The 19,188-nt window shown below is 52.2% G+C and overlaps 1 protein-coding gene across 12 annotated transcripts in view; it reads left to right on the top strand.

The window, feature by feature from the left end:
- Positions 1–17,623, top strand: part of POU2F2 (POU class 2 homeobox 2) — a 34,240-nt gene extending 16,617 nt beyond the window's left edge. For 5 of the 12 annotated variants that reach the window (XM_033129180.1, XM_033129176.1, XM_033129177.1 and 2 more), the window contains 10 exons: positions 7,736–7,841; positions 7,928–8,019; positions 9,642–9,803; positions 9,987–10,128; positions 10,217–10,365; positions 10,446–10,622; positions 11,800–11,866; positions 13,008–13,209; positions 13,343–13,416; positions 13,673–17,623. In XM_033129180.1, the coding sequence (XP_032985071.1) occupies positions 7,736–7,841; positions 7,928–8,019; positions 9,642–9,803; positions 9,987–10,128; positions 10,217–10,365; positions 10,446–10,622; positions 11,800–11,866; positions 13,008–13,209; positions 13,343–13,416; positions 13,673–14,013 (1,512 nt within the window). In that variant the 3' untranslated portion in view covers positions 14,014–17,623. The remainder of the gene's footprint in view (positions 1–7,735; positions 7,842–7,927; positions 8,020–9,641; positions 9,804–9,986; positions 10,129–10,216; positions 10,366–10,445; positions 10,623–11,799; positions 11,867–13,007; positions 13,210–13,342; positions 13,417–13,672) is intronic. The other 7 variants (XM_033129179.1, XM_033129175.1, XM_033129184.1 and 4 more) reach the window with 5 other exon arrangements.
- The last annotated feature ends 1,565 nt before the right edge of the window (positions 17,624–19,188 follow it).

Genomic DNA, 19,188 nt, shown 5'->3' with positions numbered 1-19,188 from the left:
TTGTAGGCACGTGGGAGGTGGGGGTGATGGAAGGGGGCCGGGGTGCTATTTTGTATAGATCGGATGGGTCAAGGGTGACTCTGCACTTAGGCTTCAGCACCTGGGCGGTGCTGAGGTGCTTTCCTGAGATGGGAAGATGGGGAGGAACAGCCTGTTTGCAGGGCTGGGGAAGGCACCCAGGAGTTTCGCTTTGGACGTGGTAGGGTGGGAGAGTCTATTCATCATCCAAGTAGAGACATCAAACAGTCAGACACATATGTGAGGCTGGAGCTCGTGGAGAGTCTGGGCGGGAACTGTACGTTGTGAGTTGTCGGGAAGAGGCTGGAATCAATAGCCAGATGGGGCTCCCGCCCTGAGAGCTCCTGTCACGTGGGGTGATGTGAAAGGAGGGTGACCCGAGTGTACAGTGATTTCCAAAATCCTTTTTTTTTGGTAATTTTTATTGGGGAATATCGGGGAACAGTGTGTTTCTCCAGGGCCCATCAGCTCCAAGTCATTGTCCTTCAATCTAGTTGTGGAGGGCGCAGCTCAGCTCCAAGTCCAGGCGCCGTTTTCAATCTTTAGTTGCAGGGGGTACAGCCCACCATCCCATGCGGGAATTGAACCAGCAACCTTGTTGTTGAGAGCTCGCGCTCTAACCAACTGAGCCATCCGGCCGCCCCTCCAGCAGCTCAGCGGCAGCTCATCTTCAATCTAGTTGTAGAGGGCGCAGCTCACTGGCCCATGTGGGAATCGAACCGGCAACCCTGTTCAGAGCTCGCTCTCTAACCAACTGAGCCATGTAGCCGCCCCTCCAAAATGCTTTGTGGATAATAATATTACTCAGGCCTCAGAACCGCTCAGTGGAGAGTTAGACATTATTACCCCCATTCTGTAGATGAGAAAACTGAGGCCCTGAGAGAGACATGACTCCGTAATAATGGCTACCATTTAGGGAGGACCACGTAGTGAACAGGAATCAGGCAAAACACTATATACACGTTGTCTCATTTAATTCCTTTAACAGCCCTTTGAGGTCAGAATTATTGAGGTGTCACCTGAGGAAACTGAGGCTTACAGAGAGTAAGGTGTCCACAGTCCCACAGTGCGTGAGGAATAGAGTCAGGTTTCTGGCCCTCTGCAGAGCCCAGGTCTTTCCAGGACACCATGCATCGTCACCCTATACAGTTACGGAGGCCGAGGTCCAGAGGTGTTGGCTTTCCCCCAAGTCACACAGCAAGAAGCAGGCAAGAGAGCCAAGATCAATCCCTCGAGTTCTCAGCTGGAAGGGACTCTTGCTCCCGTCTAGTCTACCCTGCCACCCAGTGTGGGAACACCCTCTGCACCATTCTGGGCAGGTGGGAGTGCAGTTTCATCCAGGTGGCCCCCAACACAGGTACTCACTGCCTTCCCAGGCAGCTCAGTCTACCGTTGGGCAGACTAACACAAGCCCGTCCGCATTTGGAGCACAATCAATCACAATATAATTGACGTGGCCCCCAGACCCCGTCCCTTCCTGTGTCCCCACTCTAGACTTAACTCTAGGCTGTCCATGTCTTCGAACGGAGTATCCAGAACAGGTCATAATTTGCCAGATCACAGATGGCCAGTGGGCGTCGACGGGCGTGCGACAGTCGTAGTGGCTGCCAGAGCAAGTGTGGAGGCCTGTGATGGGGAGTGGGGCGTCCACGCCGTGCGCGGGGTGAGACACTGCGCGTGGGCCTACGCCTCCTCTAGTTCCTTCTCATGGCTTTCTCCCCCCACCAGGTGAAACCACGCCAGGTGGGAAAGTGGACAGTTACACTCCAGGTCACCCAGGTGTCATATAAACCATGTGTCTCAGTCTGTCTGTCCCCAATCTGTGGCCAAGAGCCCAGCTGCAGCAGAGCACAGCCAGCCGGCCCTGAAACACCACCAGTGTTTTACCTCATGATCACCTGTTAGACGCCTGTTGTCGGGTGAGCGGTGGGAGGAGATTACAATGCGGCAACGAGCAAGAATGGGGCTGGTCCTTCTGGGCTCTGATGGGGTGTGCCAGCCCTCTCTGCTAGTCTTCTCTTTTCTTTTCGTTTCTTTTCTTTTTATTAGTTTCAGGTGTACAAAACAATGTAATAGTTAGACATTTATCATTTATATCCCTCACACAGTGACAACCCCCTCCCCCATCCACTAGCCCTCTGACACCGTGCACAGCCACTACGTTTCCACTGTCTCTATTCCTAATGCTGTACTCCGCTTCTTGTAACTACTCTCTGCTAGTCTTGCTCGCGGGTTAGTGACTGAGCAGATGACGCACTAAACGCCCTGGCAGGGGCCCTGCTCCCCACATCTTTGTGCTTTCTCTAACTTCTTTACCTTCTGACTCGGTGGGATCGCGCCCCCAAGTGGCTTCAGATCTCATGCTGCCCCCAGATTGTGGAGAAATGGGGCTTCCTACTGGCTAACTCCAGTCCTGAGACGGTTCGCTGTTCACCACGAGTCTCCTTTCTCATTCTTTCATTCCTTTAGTCAGCAAACATTTAGTGAACACCCCCCATGCCCCGGCGCTTTTCTGCGTGGGGAATAGGGCAGACAAGTCTGTGCCCTCATGGAGCTGGCACCCACTCTTGTTGGGGAGACAGACAGGAAGTGGATAGTTGCTATGAAGGAAAGAAAAGAATGTAATGGAATAGGGAGTGATTGAAGAAAAGGCACAGTGTGTGGCCAGGGGAGACCTCTCTGAGGAGGGGGCATTTGCAGAGATTTGAGTGATGAGGAGGGGCCCATTATGTGCAGATCAAGAAGGAAAGGAAGGTGCAAGGCAACAGCATGTGCAAAGGCCCTGAGGTCGGGGCTTCTTTCTGGGTTCAGTAACAGAAAGGAGACCAGTGTGGCTGGATCAGAGTTAGGGAGTGAGAGAGTCATAGCAGGTAAGGAAAGAGAGGCAAGCAGGGGGCACGCAGGACCACACCAAGGAGTTGTTTTATATTACCACTGTGAGACGCAATGGAGGCTTTCTGACTCAATTAATATTTGAGAACAGGAACCTGGATTCCACAGACCACTCCTCGAGGGGTCTCTGGATAGGATTCCGGGGCTCCATGAACTTGGATGGGAAAACAATTGTCTTGCTTTTTACTATTCTCTAACCAAAAACGTGGTATTTCCTTGTAGCACGAGTATTGGCAACAGACCACGTTAGCAGTGCTTGGACTTTGTCACCAATGGAGTGCACGGCTCTTTCCATATTCTATACAGTTGTTGCAGACCTCTTAAAGTATCATTTTTACTCATCATTGCTTTGAGATTACGGTAGTCATCAAACCTATTGCTTGATCTTAAATAATAATGTGCTCATGAAAGAAGCCCATAGATTACTATTATCACAATTTAAAACATGTTTGATGACTCTATTTCAATATAATTGATTTCATTTGTAATCCCATCTATTTTATTGTTTGCATTTTTTAATTCTGAGAAGGGGCCATAGGTTTTGTCAGACATTAAAGAATTCAGAGCACAAAAAAATGTTTAGAACGTTTTGGGTAGGACTTGCAGATGGATTGGATGGATGGGGGAGAGACAGGGGAGGAGGGAATCAAGGCTGACCCCCCAGATTTGTGGGCTGAGTAATGGTGGCTGGGGCTGTGGTTAAGTTTTTTCTTTCAGACCCTCACCATGAGATCCCAGTGCAAATCGAGTTCCATTTTCCCCATCCTTTTCCTCTCCCTGCTGATTCAGAAAGAAATCTACAGACACCTCTCTTTTAGTCTTCAGGGGAGGAAGCGAGACTTTCACGGAGTGTCAAGCTTGGGAAAGATAGGCGTTAACAAATATTTTAATTAACAAGCTAAGTGTTATAGGAAATCAGAAAAATAGCAGTAATAAGACTTTATTTGTGGTCTTACTTGATTCAGTTCAGCGTGCATTTACTGGGACTTACTACGTCCTGTTATGTGTTAGGGATGCAAGAAGAATGAGACGTGGCCTCTGCCTTCTAGAATTTCAGTCTAGCAGAGGAAAACTATACGTAAGTAAACGGCAGTGCATTGTGAGAAATGCAGTGTGGAGATGGGAGGCAGTTTGGTGGGGCCTGAAGTTTATACAATTTGCTGTGCCTTGTAGAGAAAAAGACAAAATTATGAAACCAAATTAGTCATGGGGTTTTGAAGGGTCCATTGTAAATGGGGAGGGGGGTTCCCGAAACCCAAGCTGCACTCAATTCAGGGTCGGTCCACATGTGGAAGGGAGGCAGCTATGCAAAGCAAGTTTTATTGGTGGTGGGGAGGGGATGTGAGAAAGGGAAGTCAGAATGGGCACTGCTTCAAAGGATAGAGCTGGGACTTCAAATCCCTTAAGCTGTATTCTTAGATGATTAGCAGTAAGAATGAGAAAGGTGAGCGGTCAGGAGCATTGGGTACTCTGTCCCCTTTCCAAAGCACATGGAGAAAGCAGAGGCCTTCGCATGTGGACAGGGGACAGCCTTGAAATGTCACAAGACCGATGGCTGGAAAAGCAGGGATGCTGGGCGAAAGTGACTGTTCAACTGGGTGGGTGGGCGTGGAACACCTGGATGCTTATTTCTTTATTTGGACTAGGTAAACGTTCAAAATTCCAGAGGTACAGAAGGATTTATTTTCCAGTGTTGCCAGTTTCTGGTATAGTTTTCTAGATCTCACCCATATGCACCCAAGCAGATACTTAGATAGAATTTTTTCAAACACAAAAAACAGTAGCACATCAGGCAGGGTACATTGTCCTGCCTCATGAGCTTTCCATTCAACAGGGCATCTTGCAGATTGTTCCACATCAGGACACAAAGAGCATCCTCAGTATTTTTCATGACTGCATAGCATTCCATCATAAAGCTCCACCCTGATTCTCTCACCTGTCCTCCACTGCTGTGTGCTGAGCTTGTTTCCACTCTTTTGCTAAAATACTGCTTGCTACTGGGAGTATCCTTTACAGGGGTTATCCTGCGCGCGTGTGAGTGCCGTGTTTCCCCGAAAATAAGACCTCGCCGGACAATCAGCTCTAATGCGTCTTTTGGAGCAAAAATTAATATAAGACCCGGTCTTATTTTACTATAATACTGGGTCTTTAATATAATATAATATAAAATATAATATAATATAATATAATATAATACTGGGTCTTATATTAATTTTTGCTCCAAAAGACGCATTAGAGCTGATTGTCCGGCTAGGTCTTATTTTCGGGGAAACAGGGTATATCCCTAAGATTAATTCCTAGAAAGGGAATGGCTGAGTCAAAAGGTATGTGCATTTGTAATTTTGATAGACATTGCCAAATTACCCTCTCCCCTGCGATGTGCAAGGGTGTTTCCCAAACATGTGTCAGGCACTGTTGTTATCTTTGCTGATCTGATAGCTGTGTTTATCTTATTGTGAGTGAATCTGAATATTGTTTTATTCAGAGCTGTATTTCCTTCACTGAGCAGTCACCAGACCTACCTGTTGACCGGATTACTATTGAGTCATTAGGTTTTTTCTTATTGATTTTGAATTGCTCTTCATGCATTAGAGAAATGAGCTCTTTTGTCAAGTTGCTTATATTTCCCCCTAGTGGTTCACCTCCTGGGACAATAAATTGGTCTCTGCAATAATAATAACATTGGGAGGAATTCAGGGGCATGTGTCATCCCCCTTCCCCACCAAATTCCTAGAAGGAAAAAAAATACTGTAACTGTAAGCAACATAACTTGCAACTATACATAAAAGTTGCTAAGTTAATTATGAAGCATCAGTCTTGGTTCATTCAATAAATGTATGTGGAGCATCTCCTGGGTGCCAGATGCTGTTCTAGGTGCTGAGATTACAGCGGTGACCAAAACAGGCAAGATCACATTCTCAGGGAGCTGACGTACCAGTGAGAGAGACACACCATGAACAAGTAAACACAAAGCAAGATGCCTTGACATAGTGATACGGAGGTGAAATAGAGGTGACAAAGCGAGGTGTGGTGGCGGGCTGGTCAAGGAGGGCATCTCTGAAGAGGGGACTTTGTGTTAGGACCTGAGTGACAAGAAGGATCCCGGCAGGAGTGTAAGAACTAGAACTGCCTGGCAGAGGGAACAGCACGTGTAAAGGCCCTGAGGTAGGAGTTGAGGTCAGGAAGACGAGCACCGGCCTCAGCATAAGGGACCTTAGAGGCCAGGTGAGGAGTTTAGTTGTAAGGCTCCAAGAAGCCATTGGAGTGTGTGTGTGTGAGTGTGTGTGTGTGTGTGTGTGTGTGTTGTGTGGGGGGGGGCGTTGCTTTTTCTTTTGGAAATGTTCAAACCTAAACATAAAGAGAACGCTATAAGGAACCACCTGTATCTCTACCCAGCTCAATAGACACCAACCTTTTGCCAATCCTCTTTCATCCATATTCTTACTTTTTTGGTGGAGGGACTGGATTTTTTTCTCTCTTTCCCTGCTTCATTCTCCTTAAAAAAAAAAAATCTTTTCATTGAAGCATAACAAATATCAAAAAGTGCACAAATCCTAAGTATGCAGCTCAGTGATACAAACTGAGCACGCCCATGTAACTGGCCCGCAGATCTAGAAACTGAATGTGGCAGCTCCCCAGAAGCCCCCTGGGGTCCCTTCTAGCCTCTCCCTCCCAACTTCTGACATGCAAATGAACATAAAAGGAATCACACAGGATGTTCTCTTGTGCAGCTTCTTTCACTTACCATTACGCTGGGGAAGTTTATACTGCTGTGTCATTATAGATTGTAGACCGTTCTCGTTGCCGTAGCAGTCCACGAATCACCATTTACTTACCCATTCACTTGTTGCTGGGTACTTGGGCTAACTTCAGGTTTTGGCTATTACAAATGGTTCTGCCGTGAACATTCTAGCACATGTCTTGGGGAACACATGTACGCACTGTGGTGGCTTATACCCAGGCGTGGAATCAGCTTTAGAAAATAGTGCCTGTATTCGTTTGCTAGGGCTGCCATAAGAAAGAACCACAGACTGGGTGTCTTAAACAACAGAAATGTATTGTCTTACAGTTCTGGAGACTACAAGTCTGAACTCAAGGTGTCGGCAGGGTTGGTTCCTCTGGAGGGCTGGGAGGGGAAAGATCTGTTCCAGGCTTCTCTCCTTGGTTTGTGATGGCGTCTTCTCCCTGTGTCTTCACAGCGTCTTCTCTCTTTGTCTATCTGTCTCTGTATCCACATTTCCCTGTTTTATGTGGACGTCAGTCATAGTGGATTAGGGCCCGCCCTAATGACCTCATTTTAACTTGATCATCTGGAAAGACCCTACTCCAAGTAAGGTCACACTCTGGGGGTCTGAAGGTGGGGATTCCAACATATCCTTTCTGGGGGGGGCACAGCTCACCTCATAACAGTATCACCAGTTTCCCAAAGTGGTTGTGCGATCTCCTCACCAGTTATGTGCTGGAGAACTTGAAGGCCATTCCAGGCACAATGCTGTTTGCCTTGGGAGTGTTTTAAGAGGAGGGAAGACTTGGTCTGATTTACATTTTTAAACAATTCTATTTGTTCCAATGGGAATGTAAGACAAGGCAAATATTTCATCAAGGAGGAAAAGGTAAATAAAGAGTGAGCCCTCCTGGATGGCCCAGGTAGGAAGCTCCAGAAGCCCGGGGCTGGGAGAAGCTCCGGGTACCCTCAGCTCAGGGACACCATTCAGAGACCAGTGCTCCATCCCCCACTGCCAGGCCACCGTGTGCAGCACCTCTTGGGGCTTAGGTGAGGCGGAGGGACTCAGGCTGTCTTTCTGTCCATCCCCCTCCATGGCAGGACATACAGCAGCTCCTCCAGCTCCAGCAGCTGGTGCTTGTTCCCGGGCACCACCTCCAGCCACCTGCTCAGTTCCTGTTGCCGCAGGCCCAGCAGAGTCAGCCAGGTAAGGCCCCGCCCGATGGCCTCCCTGTTGGCCCCACAGGACTCCCCCTCACCCCTCACCCCATGTGTTCCCCCTTGTCTCCCCAGGCCTGCTACCAACGCCAAATCTATTCCAGCTACCTCAGCAAACCCAGGGAGCTCTTCTGACCTCCCAGCCCCGGGCCGGGCTGCCCACACAGGTGAGTGTCCACTCAGCGCGCCATGAAGGGTCAGCAGCAGGGCCTGCAGAAGGCTGGGCGAATGAGGGTGGAGTCTCTTCACCTGGCCCACCCCACAGCCACAGGGGCCAGGACAGGGGCACAGCCCTGCTCTAGTCTGCTGTGGAACCTTAGACAAGCCACTTTCTCTGTCTGGATCAGCTTCTTCCTCCGTAGAACGAGGGTAGTCAGCCAGACCAGTGGTTCTTAACCCTTTCAGGCACATAAACTCCTTTGAGAATGTGGAAGATTTGAATCTGACCCCCACTACCCCAACATACACATGTGCACAAACACAAGAAATATCAAGGGGTGGAAAGCCTTTAGGTCCGAATTCCTCAGCTCTCTTCGGGGACTCCAAATGGAGAGTGTCTGAGGAAGGATGTGTTGGGTAATTCATATCCCTTTCCCAGACCAGACACTGAAAATGTTGTGTGTGTGTGTGTGTGGGGGGGTAATACAGATGTGTTTTATTTGGCCCACGCCATATTTTTAAAATTGAATTAGTTGACAACAAAATTCCCAGAAAACGCCAGATTCCCAGCTTCTCTTTCACAAACCAGAAGCTCTGGCAGAGCTGGACCTGTGTCTATGTGTCTTGTTGGCGGTGGGCAGCTGGCTGCTGGCTGAAGCAGGGGTCCCCTCTGGCAGGACGTAAGCTCTCCAGGACACCTCAGCCTCCTCCTGCCTGGCCCTGTGGCCTTGCTTGGTTTGCTGCCTGCGTTCTAGACTTTCATAATAATCTTTCACAATCCTTTACAGATTCCAAAGTTCCCTCCTACCCATTTTCTTTATCCCTCTTGTGAGGTTTGGGCTTTGCTGAGAGCTGTTAATGTGTTCGATGCCTTGACCTTGGTGGGGGTGGGGGTCAAATCATCTATCATATAAGCTCCATGTAAGCTTTCTAAAATCTGAAAACTTTCTGAATTCCAAAACACATCTGGCCCCAGGGTTTTGGTTAGTGGATCAAGGACCTGTGTGACCAACATCCCTGCACCCATCACCTGCTTCAGTTCTTTTATTTGTAGGGAAATGAAACATTCCAGAGAGAGCTGTCGCTTCTTTGTAAATCCCCCCAGTCACCCTTCCCATCTATTTTTAAAAATACTTTTACTTTATTTGCAACCTATCATTTTTAACTAAGTTCTCCCAACAACACCACGGAGTAGGCAGAACACCTGACGGTTCTCGTCCTGCAGAGGGGGAAACTGGGGCCCAGGGAGGTTAAGAGGCTTGCCAGAGTTACCCAGCAATTAGGTAGCAGAGTTTGTCCTTGATTCCCTGTTTGACAGGAGAATTTAACCACCGCCCCCAGCTCCAGGGAAAGGGCCCTCGGCGCAAGAAGCCGGGGTCTCCTACTGGGAGTTGCAGACTGGGAGGGAATGTGCAGAGTTCCAGCAGGCAGAGGCTCCATGGGGAGCAGCAGATTGTAACCTTGATGGGGACTGACAACCCAGTGTGGAGGTGCCTCCTGAAGGGAGGTGGAGGGGACTCTGCAGGAAGAGGCTGGACGGCAGGGAGGGAGAAGGGGGGTCTGCGCAGCCATTGCTGAGCCCCATCCTGGTCCTTCGTCCTGCATCCCGCCCACCTGCCCACCCCACCAGGCCGTGACCCGCCCCACGCTGCCCGAACCGCACCTCTCGCACCCGCAGCCCCCCAAATGCTTGGAGCCACCATCCCACCCCGAGGAGCCCAGTGACCTGGAGGAGCTGGAGCAGTTCGCCCGCACCTTCAAGCAACGCCGCATCAAGCTGGGCTTCACGCAGGTCGGGCCCAGGGGCTGAACAGGCGGTGGGTGTGGGGGCGTGGTCAGGTGGTGGGCGGAGCGGGGGCGGAGCATAGCCGTCTGGGAGGAGGGGCGAGGGGCGGGGTAAATAGTGGGCGGGGCGAGCCCAGTACCTGACGGCCCCACTCTGACCGCCTCCCTCTTCCCCGCCCCACTGGCCCAGGGTGACGTGGGCCTGGCCATGGGCAAGCTCTACGGCAACGACTTCAGCCAGACAACCATCTCCCGCTTCGAGGCCCTCAACCTGAGCTTCAAGAACATGTGCAAACTCAAGCCCCTCCTGGAGAAGTGGCTCAACGACGCAGGTGGGACTGGGCTGGGACTCTCAGGAGCGCGGCAGGTGGTGGGTTGTGGGAGGCGCCCTCTCATGTCTTTGTCTCCCCCTGGGCACAGAGACTATGTCTGTGGACTCCAGCCTGCCCAGCCCCAACCAGCTGAGCAGCCCCAGCCTGGGTTTCGATGGGCTCCCCGGCCGGAGACGCAAGAAGAGGACCAGCATCGAGACAAACGTCCGCTTCGCCTTAGAGAAGAGTTTTCTAGCGGTGAGACCCCCTCCCCCTGTCCTGGGCGGCCCTGAGGAGGGGCCGGAGTGGGGTCCGGCTAACGAGCCCTCTGCCTGCAGAACCAGAAGCCTACCTCAGAGGAGATCCTGCTGATCGCAGAGCAGCTGCACATGGAGAAGGAAGTGATCCGCGTCTGGTTCTGCAACCGGCGCCAGAAGGAGAAACGCATCAACCCCTGCAGCGCGGCCCCCATGCTGCCCAGCCCGGGGAAGCCAGCCAGCTATAGCCCTCATCTGGTACCAGAGGCCCTCTGGGGGAGGGGGGCACAAAGTTCAGCCACCTCCTCCCCTTGCCCTTCTGCAGGCACCTTGTGCGAAGCACAATTTACCTGGTTGTCCACAGTGCCTACAACAGGCAGGGAGAGTCACCCTTGGGGACAGGCTGTCACATAGATGGAGCACTGTCACACAGGGACACATAGTTTCCAGGGAACTGTGGTCTTACGTGGGGGATACAAGCACCACACACACACACCAACATAGTCAAACAGTTATCACAGGACATAGTCACACAGGGATAGATACCAGGTAGGGGATGTAGACGCCCCACCCCCACACACAGGTTCACAACCACACAGACACAGGCAGGGACATCATTACACCTCTGGGTGTGCACACACAGACCCGCTTGGACTCAGACACACGGCGACAGCCCTTTGTTCCATCTAGTGTGGAAAGGGATGTGACGCTACAGAGAGGAGCAAGGGGCCCAGAGGTCGACCCCTTCCACCCCTGTCACCAAGATGTGGACGTAGGAGGGACTGTCTGAGCTGAGTCATAAAGGACAGAGAGTTAGCCAGCCAAGGGACAGGTGCACAAGACCTGCAAGCCAAAGTGTGTCAAGCCCCATTTGAGGAATTCCAGTACAATTTAATGTGGTTTGAGCCAGAATGTGTATGGATGAGTGTGGGGGGTGCTCAGACATCCACGTTACATGCTGAGGAGCTTGAACTTGGGCAGTGATGAGCTGAGGAGGAGTTTTGAGCTGGGGAGGGACAGGGTCACATTTAGAGTGAGGCTTCTGGGGCTGATGGAAGGATGAGACTGGAGGCAGGGAGGCCAGGAAGGAGGCTGGGGGATGGTCCCAGAAAATCAAGCCGAATGACATCCCAACAGTCTGATGCAGAGGCACAACTTGTCATCAGACCCACCCCCTACACACATTTCAGACCTGGATAGTGTCAGAGGAGAGGGGAGCCCCTCCAATGGGAGTTCCTGCTTCCTGCTCAGGGTCACCTAGGGTGCATGTGAAGAAAGATATTGTGGGAAGCACCTGATGCAATCATAAACAACGTTGTACCCAGAGCCCGTTTCCCATCCTGGGGGCAGAGGAGTGGTGGCATCCCCACAGGGAGCATCACAGGGGCTTCTGGGAGACAGTGGCCTAACCGTACCTTTTCTCCTCTCTCCCCAGGTCACACCCCAGGGGGGTGCTGGGACCTTGCCGATGTCCCAAGCTTCCAGCAGTCTGAGCACAACAGGTCAGGGAGGCAGAAGATGGTGGGGGGTTGGGGTGGAGAATGCAGTGCAGGCCTGAGCCCGAGGGTCTCAAGTGACCCAGGGCATTTGTGGGTCTCAAGGCTGAGCCTGGGGATGAGGGGGCAGGGAAGAGAGAGGGAGAGGGCAGCCTCCCCCCTTCCAGTCAGAGCCACCGGCTTTCATCTCCACGATTTCCTATGAGTAAAGCATGGGGTTGCTGACGGGCGATGTACTTGGATTCTGTTCCTGGCATTTATAAACTATGTGAACTTCAGAGGTGACTTACCTCTCTGGGAACTGTGGGCCTCAGTTTTTATAAAATTACTGTGAATGTATAATACATTCGGAAGCTATATACAAGCATGTATACTTACAAGTGTGTCACAGACACACACACAGGCACACACACTTTTGTACAAAGCCCTCCTTTCCCCCTTCTTGGGACAGGGCGTGTTTAACACCATAGATAAGAATAATACAAAACAAATACCATATTGCCTCTTCCCAGGTTAGGAAGTAATAAGTGGAGGTTTATAAAGTCATAAGGGTGAGCCTGGCACTGTTCTAAATGCTTTATAGAGAATTTAATCCTCACATCCATTTTATGAGGTAGGTTCTATTATTATCCCCATTTTCCAGATGAGGCTAGAGAGGTGAAGTTACTTCCCCAAGGGCACAGCTGGGACGTGACAGAGCCAGGAATTGCTGCCCTAGGCTGAACTCTGAGTTTCCTCAACTTGCCAGTTCCTGAGCGGAAAGCCCCGCGGGCACAGCCGCATCCCCCTGCCTGGCCCCTAGAGGGAGCCATAGGGCTTTGTCTTCTGGGCGCCCTCCGTTCTTGTCTGTATAAAAGGAGCCCAGGGGTGAGGTTCAGGGCAGGGTACGTGGGGTGCTAGCACACGCCGGGCACAGGGCACAGGCTCAGTGGGTGACAGCTGCTCTTATTGCGACTACTGTGATTGCTGTCACCGTGACAGAGGCACCAAGAAATGGTCCTGGGAAGAGAGGGCGGGAGTCCTAAGTCAGATCTGATTGAGGAGACGCTGTGAGTCTGGGCGGAGAGGAAGCAGGAGGGGACCTCAGGTTCCTGGGTGGAGGACAAATGGAAGCTGAACTCTCCCTCTCTCTATGTTTCTCTGGCAGTTACTACCTTATCCTCAGCTGTGGGGACTCTCCACCCCAGCCGGACAGCCGGAGGGGGCGGGGGCGGGGGCGGGGCCGCGCCCCCCCTCAATTCCATCCCCTCTGTCACTCCCCCACCCCCCGCCACCACCAACAGCACAAATCCCAGCCCTCAAGGCAGCCACTCGGCTATCGGCTTGTCGGGCCTGAACCCCAGCGCGGGGTAAGTGGGCAGCTGCTGGTGGGGAGGCTGCGGGGAGAAGCAGGGTCGCTGCTGCTTCCAGGGTGGGGAGCTGAGCCCCAGTTCTGCCGGCGGGTGCCCGCCCCTGCTAATGCCTCTGCTTTGCCTCTTGCAGAAGCACAATGGTGGGGTTGAGCTCCGGGCTGAGTCCAGCCCTCATGAGCAACAACCCTTTGGCCACTATCCAAGGTGCGTGCTGCCTCATGCCACTCCCATCGTCAACAGCCTTGCCCCCTGGGGCCACGAGCCCCCCCCATTGGTGCTCCAGCCATGCCATCCTGCCCCTGCTCACTGCATCGCTCTCCTCTTCATACCCATCTCACCTTTGGGGAAGGTGTGAGGGCTGCTGATGGGGGTCAGTGGGGCCGATGGGAAGACAGGGGACATTGCAGGCAGGATGCTAGAAGGCACCCCCAGCCCGGCCTCTCTCTCTCCCCCCCGCCAGCCCTGGCCTCTGGTGGAACCCTGCCCCTTACCAGCCTTGACAGCAGCGGGAACCTGGTGCTGGGGGCAGCCGGCGCAGCCCCAGGGAGCCCTGGCCTGGTGACCTCGCCGCTCTTCTTGAACCACGCTGGGTTGCCCCTGCTCAGCGCCCCACCCGGCGTGGGCCTGGTTTCGGCAGCCGCTGCGGCTGTGGCAGCCTCCATCTCTAGCAAGTCTCCTGGCCTCTCTTCATCCTCTTCCTCCTCGTCGTCGTCGTCGTCCTCCTCCTCCACTTGCAGCGAGGCGGCAGCACAGACCCCTGGAGGCCCAGGGGGGCCGGAGGCAGGGTCCAAGCCTGAATGAGGGCCTGCCATGCCTCCCCTCCTACTCCTCTGACCCCTACCTCGGTCCCGGCCAGCGGTGGGGGCGCAGAGGGTCCTTGGAGCAAGAGCGACAAGGGAGGAAAGACCAAAAAAACCAACCAACCAAAAAAAGACAGGAAGGAAAGAAGGAAGGAAGGAAGGAAGGAAGGAAGGAAGGAAGGAAGGAAGGAAGGAAGGAAAGAAGGAAGGAAGAAAGAAAACCAAAAATAATCGCAACAGAAACCAGCTGCCCCAAAGGAACCAGATGTGAAAAACAAAAAACCAAAAACAAACAAAAAATCCCCCATAAAACCAAACAAACCAAAAACCAGTTGCAAGCCAGACCTCACCCTCACTGCTACGACACCAAATAAGAACCCCCAGCCAGGGGCCGAGAAGCCTCACAGGGCGGACCTCACCAAGCCCCTGGCTGTGGGGCCAACCCCCAACCTTGCTTCCTCCAGTGGGGGCCAGAGAAGGAAAAAGAGAATGTGCCAGCCTCCTAGCCCCAGCCCCCAGCGAAGACAGGACACAGCCTGGGGCAGAGGGGCAGGCTTTGAACCACCTGCCAAATGTTCTTTTCCAGAAGCTGAAAGAGAAAGGGCCTAAACAACCTTACACCAAATATTCAGTAGCTTCACCCAAAGGATGTACAGAATTTTTAGCGTTGAGATCAACAGAATGTGTCCCTACCATGCATCCCCCTCGCCCATGGCCCCTAGCTGTCCCCACTGGGGCAGGGGGTGGTTCTCGCTTTAACCTTCTCCCTGCCCCCTCCCCCCAACCAGGGGAGAGTGCAGGGGAAGGCCTGGGATGACTTTCCACCCCTGTACCTTCCCCTTTTCCCTTTAAAGGATGGGCTAGGCCATTTTTTGCCAAGTTCTAGCTGTCATACATCCCCCCTCAGCCCATCACCCTCCTCTACTCTGGGATCTCCCCCTTCCCTAGACCATGGGAAGGTAGAAGTTCCAGGCAAGAGGACGTTCAAGCTGTCTTTTTTTTCATCCTTGTCTGTCAGTTCCCTGAAAAAAAAAATTCATATTCCAGTGCCTATCCGTGGGAATCCTTCACGTTCTTTGACATTGACCAGAAACCAAAAAGAAAAATCACCTCACCCCCCCCCCCCGCCCCTCTGATACTGGCAGAAGCCTCTTCCTCTCCCCCCCACACATGCATACCCGCACGCACCCCAGCGGTGGGGTTCCTCGCGATGGCGTGTCCATCAGGGTCCATATGGCAGGGACAGTGCCATGACCTGTGGTCCTCATCCAAGAGGGCACTGTGGTGGCCACCACGCCAACAAAACCTTCCTCAAGTCTTGGCTGGACCCTGTGTTTAAATGCTCAGCCCTGGACACATCTCGACGACGGACAGAGGAGAGCTGGCGCTGGGAGCCACTTTGCCCTCCTGCTACTGTGGAGGCCAACAAAGTTTTGAACCAAAAACAAAAACAAAAAACCAAACAAACAATAAATTAAAACTAGGAAAAAAAAGAATTTATATATATATATATATATATTTAAGGGAAAGAAGAGGAGGACTCTTCAAGAATAAGAAGGAGCCGCGAGGTGGAGCCAAGCCCTGCCCCAGTGGTTCAGGCCCTTGGTCCCCAAGGCTGTTGGAAGGATGGATGCTTCTTTCTCTTCACAAATACCTCATGGACGTCGTCTTCGGGAAAGCTGGAGGGGGGTGGCTGGGGCAGGGCCTGTCCCTCAGCCAGGGCGGATGAAAGCTGGTGGGCAGGGCTGAGAGAGGGTGTCAGGGACCAGGGTGAAGAGCCCCACACACCCTGCTCCCCCCCAATCAACTGAAAAAGCTTTAAAAAAACAAAACAAAACAGGAAAAAGGAATAAGAAGGCAAAAAGAACGGACAAAGGAAAACTAACAAACTTTCGGGTGGTTTGATTCCTCCTTTGATTTCTTTTTCTATTCTCTTAACGTCTGTCCTCTCTCCTGTTTTCTTTTTGCTTGCCTCTCAATCTCTCCCTCTTCCTTCGTTCTTCTCTCACCTCTATCAATCTCGTTCTTTCTGTGTCTCTCCTCAAACCAAAGTGTTGCTGTGAAGGACGCGAGCCATGGAAATCAGAGTGGCCCCCCCACCCCCGCCCCTCATTGGGCAGAGCAGAGGGAGGGGAGAACCCGGGATTTGGGCAGTGTTGCTGGGCACTCCCAGGAGAGGCAGACAGAGCCTTGGACACCACCCTGGGCCCCGAGGCCTCAGCATTCTCTCTTTTTCTCTTGTCTCCCTTCTCCCACCCGGGAAATGAAACTGTTGGGCTGGGCCACGGAGGCAGCAGAGACTTGGCTGTTGCGGGGGTCTGGGGTGCCTTGTCTGGGCAGCAGTGGAGTGGCTGCCCCTCCTACCCTGGCACCCATGATGGGGCCTGGTGTGCCATCGAACCGTCCTTGCCGGAATGTAAGCATCTCCACTGAACCGACTCCCTGCCCGCACCCTACCTCTGAGTGTCCATTTTTATTTCCTGAAGAGAAGAGACTGTTGAGAGGGCCTGGGCTCCAGCCCAAGGGTGGAGAGGGGGCTAAGGGCTCCTGAACAGACAGGAAGGACATTTGAGCAGAGCAAAGTGAAAGGAATCACAACCAAAAACCCCTCCGAGAAGACAGGCAGCATGGAAGGCATGGTGGAGATGACTCAAAAACTATGATTCTAGACCAAAAAAAAAAAAAAAAAAAGAAAAAAGAAAAAAAAATCCAGGACTCACCACCACCCACTTCATCCTACTTCCTCCCCATCTAGTCCTGCCACCTGAGACGTCTCCCCCACCCCAGTGTGGGGGGGAGTGGGGCAGAGAGCAGAGGAGGAAGCAGGGGGCAGGGATGGGGCTGATGCCCTGACACTGGTGGAGGGACCCCCATGCAGCCGGGGGTGGTGGGGACCCGCCCCATCCAACCCCCATAACTAGGGAAAGAAAAACAAGAATAAAAGAAAATTCCTGGGAGGGGGAAAAATAACCAAATCCCAAGCTTTAACTACAGCTGTGAAACCAAATATTGGGAAGGGGGTAGGAGGGAGGGAGGGGCAAGTGTGCCCCAGGTCTCCCCCCTGGGCCCCCTCCCCTGAGGACTCGAGATAAGGCACCAAATACCTCATAGAACTTTAATGTTAAAAAAAGGAAACCAAATATCGTTGGCTGGGGGCCAGCCAGGGCAAGGGGTTGGGGGGCAGGAGGGAGCCAGGGTTGGGAAGGTGATGGGGGAGTTCGTGCCCCCCATCCCCCTCTTGCCCTTTCCACTCCAGTCCCCCGTCTTGACTCCGGGAAACAAAACTATCTCATCGTTTTTATTTTGTGGTCTGTACAGAGCCTGTGTCCGTGTGTCTGTGTGTGAGCGCGAGAGTTGAGGGGGGGTTGGGAACGTTCTGTGGGGTTGGGAGGGAGACTCCAGGCCAGGCTCTGGGCTAGGTGAGATTTCCGAGGTGGGGGGCCTGGGCTAGAAAGAGAGGAAGATGACTGGATTGGAGAAATGGGGAACCCTCTGAATTTCTCCCTAACCCTGCCTAACAGTGACCTCCTACTTGAGGGAGGGACAGAGACTGGGTCTACCCTAATGGTGGGCCTTTTAATTGTGCCAAAAACAAAAAAACACACAAAAAATGCCAGTAACTAAAACACTTCTTTCTCTGTTCTCTTCTGGGAGGGAGGGGCTGGGGTGTAAGTGGGGGCGGGTGGAGATGAGGCACCCAGGCGCCTGAATGAGTTGGGGCTGAAATCAAGAGGGGGAAGGATGAGTTTCCCACACATCTCTTCCCTGGGGAGGGCCAAGAGAGGTTCTCCAAGCCTTGTACCCTGAGAAGATAGGGGAAGGGACGAGCCACGTAGGGGGTGGCCTGACCCGACTCGATTTCCTCACCCACCCAAACCCCGGGGTGCCTCTCTCCCTTTAGCCCAGGGCAGAGAGAACTGAGTGAGAGAGAGAATGAGACAAACTGAGCAAGATTGAGACACGCGGGTCCCCACTGGCCTCTGAGTGGGAAAGGCAAGTGCGAGAGATAAAGGCCTCCAAGAGAAAAAAGAAACAAACCAAAGATTTAACCATTAAAAAAAAAAAAAACCCACAGACAACTCCGCTACCTTTTTATACGTTGGAAAAAAAAGTGAAAAAAATTAAAAAATAAAAATTAAAAAAAATACACAAAAACTCCAAGCCGCAGTTCCTAAGTGCGGTTTGAACTTTGACCTCAGCAGTCTCCAAAGCAAGATGACGATGACAAAGGCGAAACGAAAAAGAAAAAATAATGTATATTTTTAAGTATTTGTCCTTGAGATGTTAGCTCCTTGTTAAACACAAAAAGGAGAGAAAAATCCAGAGAAGTGTTGCTGGGATGGAGACAACTATTTACTATGTCTGTGACCCCTCCCCTCTGCCCTCTCCTTTCCTCTTTCCCTCTGCCCCTCCCCCAGCCTGTCCTCCAATCCCAGGGGCTCAGTATTTATTTATTTATATAATTGCAGGGTGACTGGGGGCCTCTCGACAAATTGTAGAGAGGGCCTTTGGATTATGGTGGAGTGCGGGAGGGGCAAGGAGTCGGGGGGAAAAGTAGGGGCTTGACATTTGACCAACTCTCAGCTGGCTCCTTCCTGGCTTCTCCTCCCACTGTGCCACCATCACCTCCCAAAGGCAAGGCTGCCCTAGGGCAAGGTGACCACCCCACCAGGTAAAGATCTGACTGGCTTAGCCCTTGGGGTGGGTGTCTCTCACCTACTCATTTGAATGACCAGGTTGGAATGGTGATGGGAGGTGGTGGCCAGGGAGACCAAGAAGTAGTATCCAAAATTCAGTCGGCCCTGGAGGAGACCTGCCTTTCCTCCCTTCTCACCAAGTTAGCCCCCCTTTCAGTTGTCTGACCCCTGTGTTGGTAGCCCTCCCCTTCCCATCCTATACCCCCTTCCTGTCTCTTCTCGTGGTAGCGGGTTAGCGTTTCAGTGTTCTTAACTCCAATCTGCTTGTTCATTGTACAATGTGCTTCTTTTAAGGCCCCATTTTTGTAACTTGAGTGTGTCATTCATCTGAACAACATCAAAAAATAAAAAATTAAAAACTGTACAGAGAGAAATACTGCCTGCTCTCCTTGGTCTCCTTGCTGTCCTGGGAAGGGGGGTGGGGAATAGGAATACGAGATGGCTTATGTGTGTGCTGGGGAGGGGAGGCTTTACTGTTC

Source organism: Rhinolophus ferrumequinum, chromosome 15 (genome assembly GCF_004115265.2).
Source record: "Rhinolophus ferrumequinum isolate MPI-CBG mRhiFer1 chromosome 15, mRhiFer1_v1.p, whole genome shotgun sequence".
Lineage (NCBI taxonomy): Eukaryota > Metazoa > Chordata > Mammalia > Chiroptera > Rhinolophidae > Rhinolophus > Rhinolophus ferrumequinum.
This window is presented reverse-complemented; position numbering and strand designations above follow the sequence as displayed.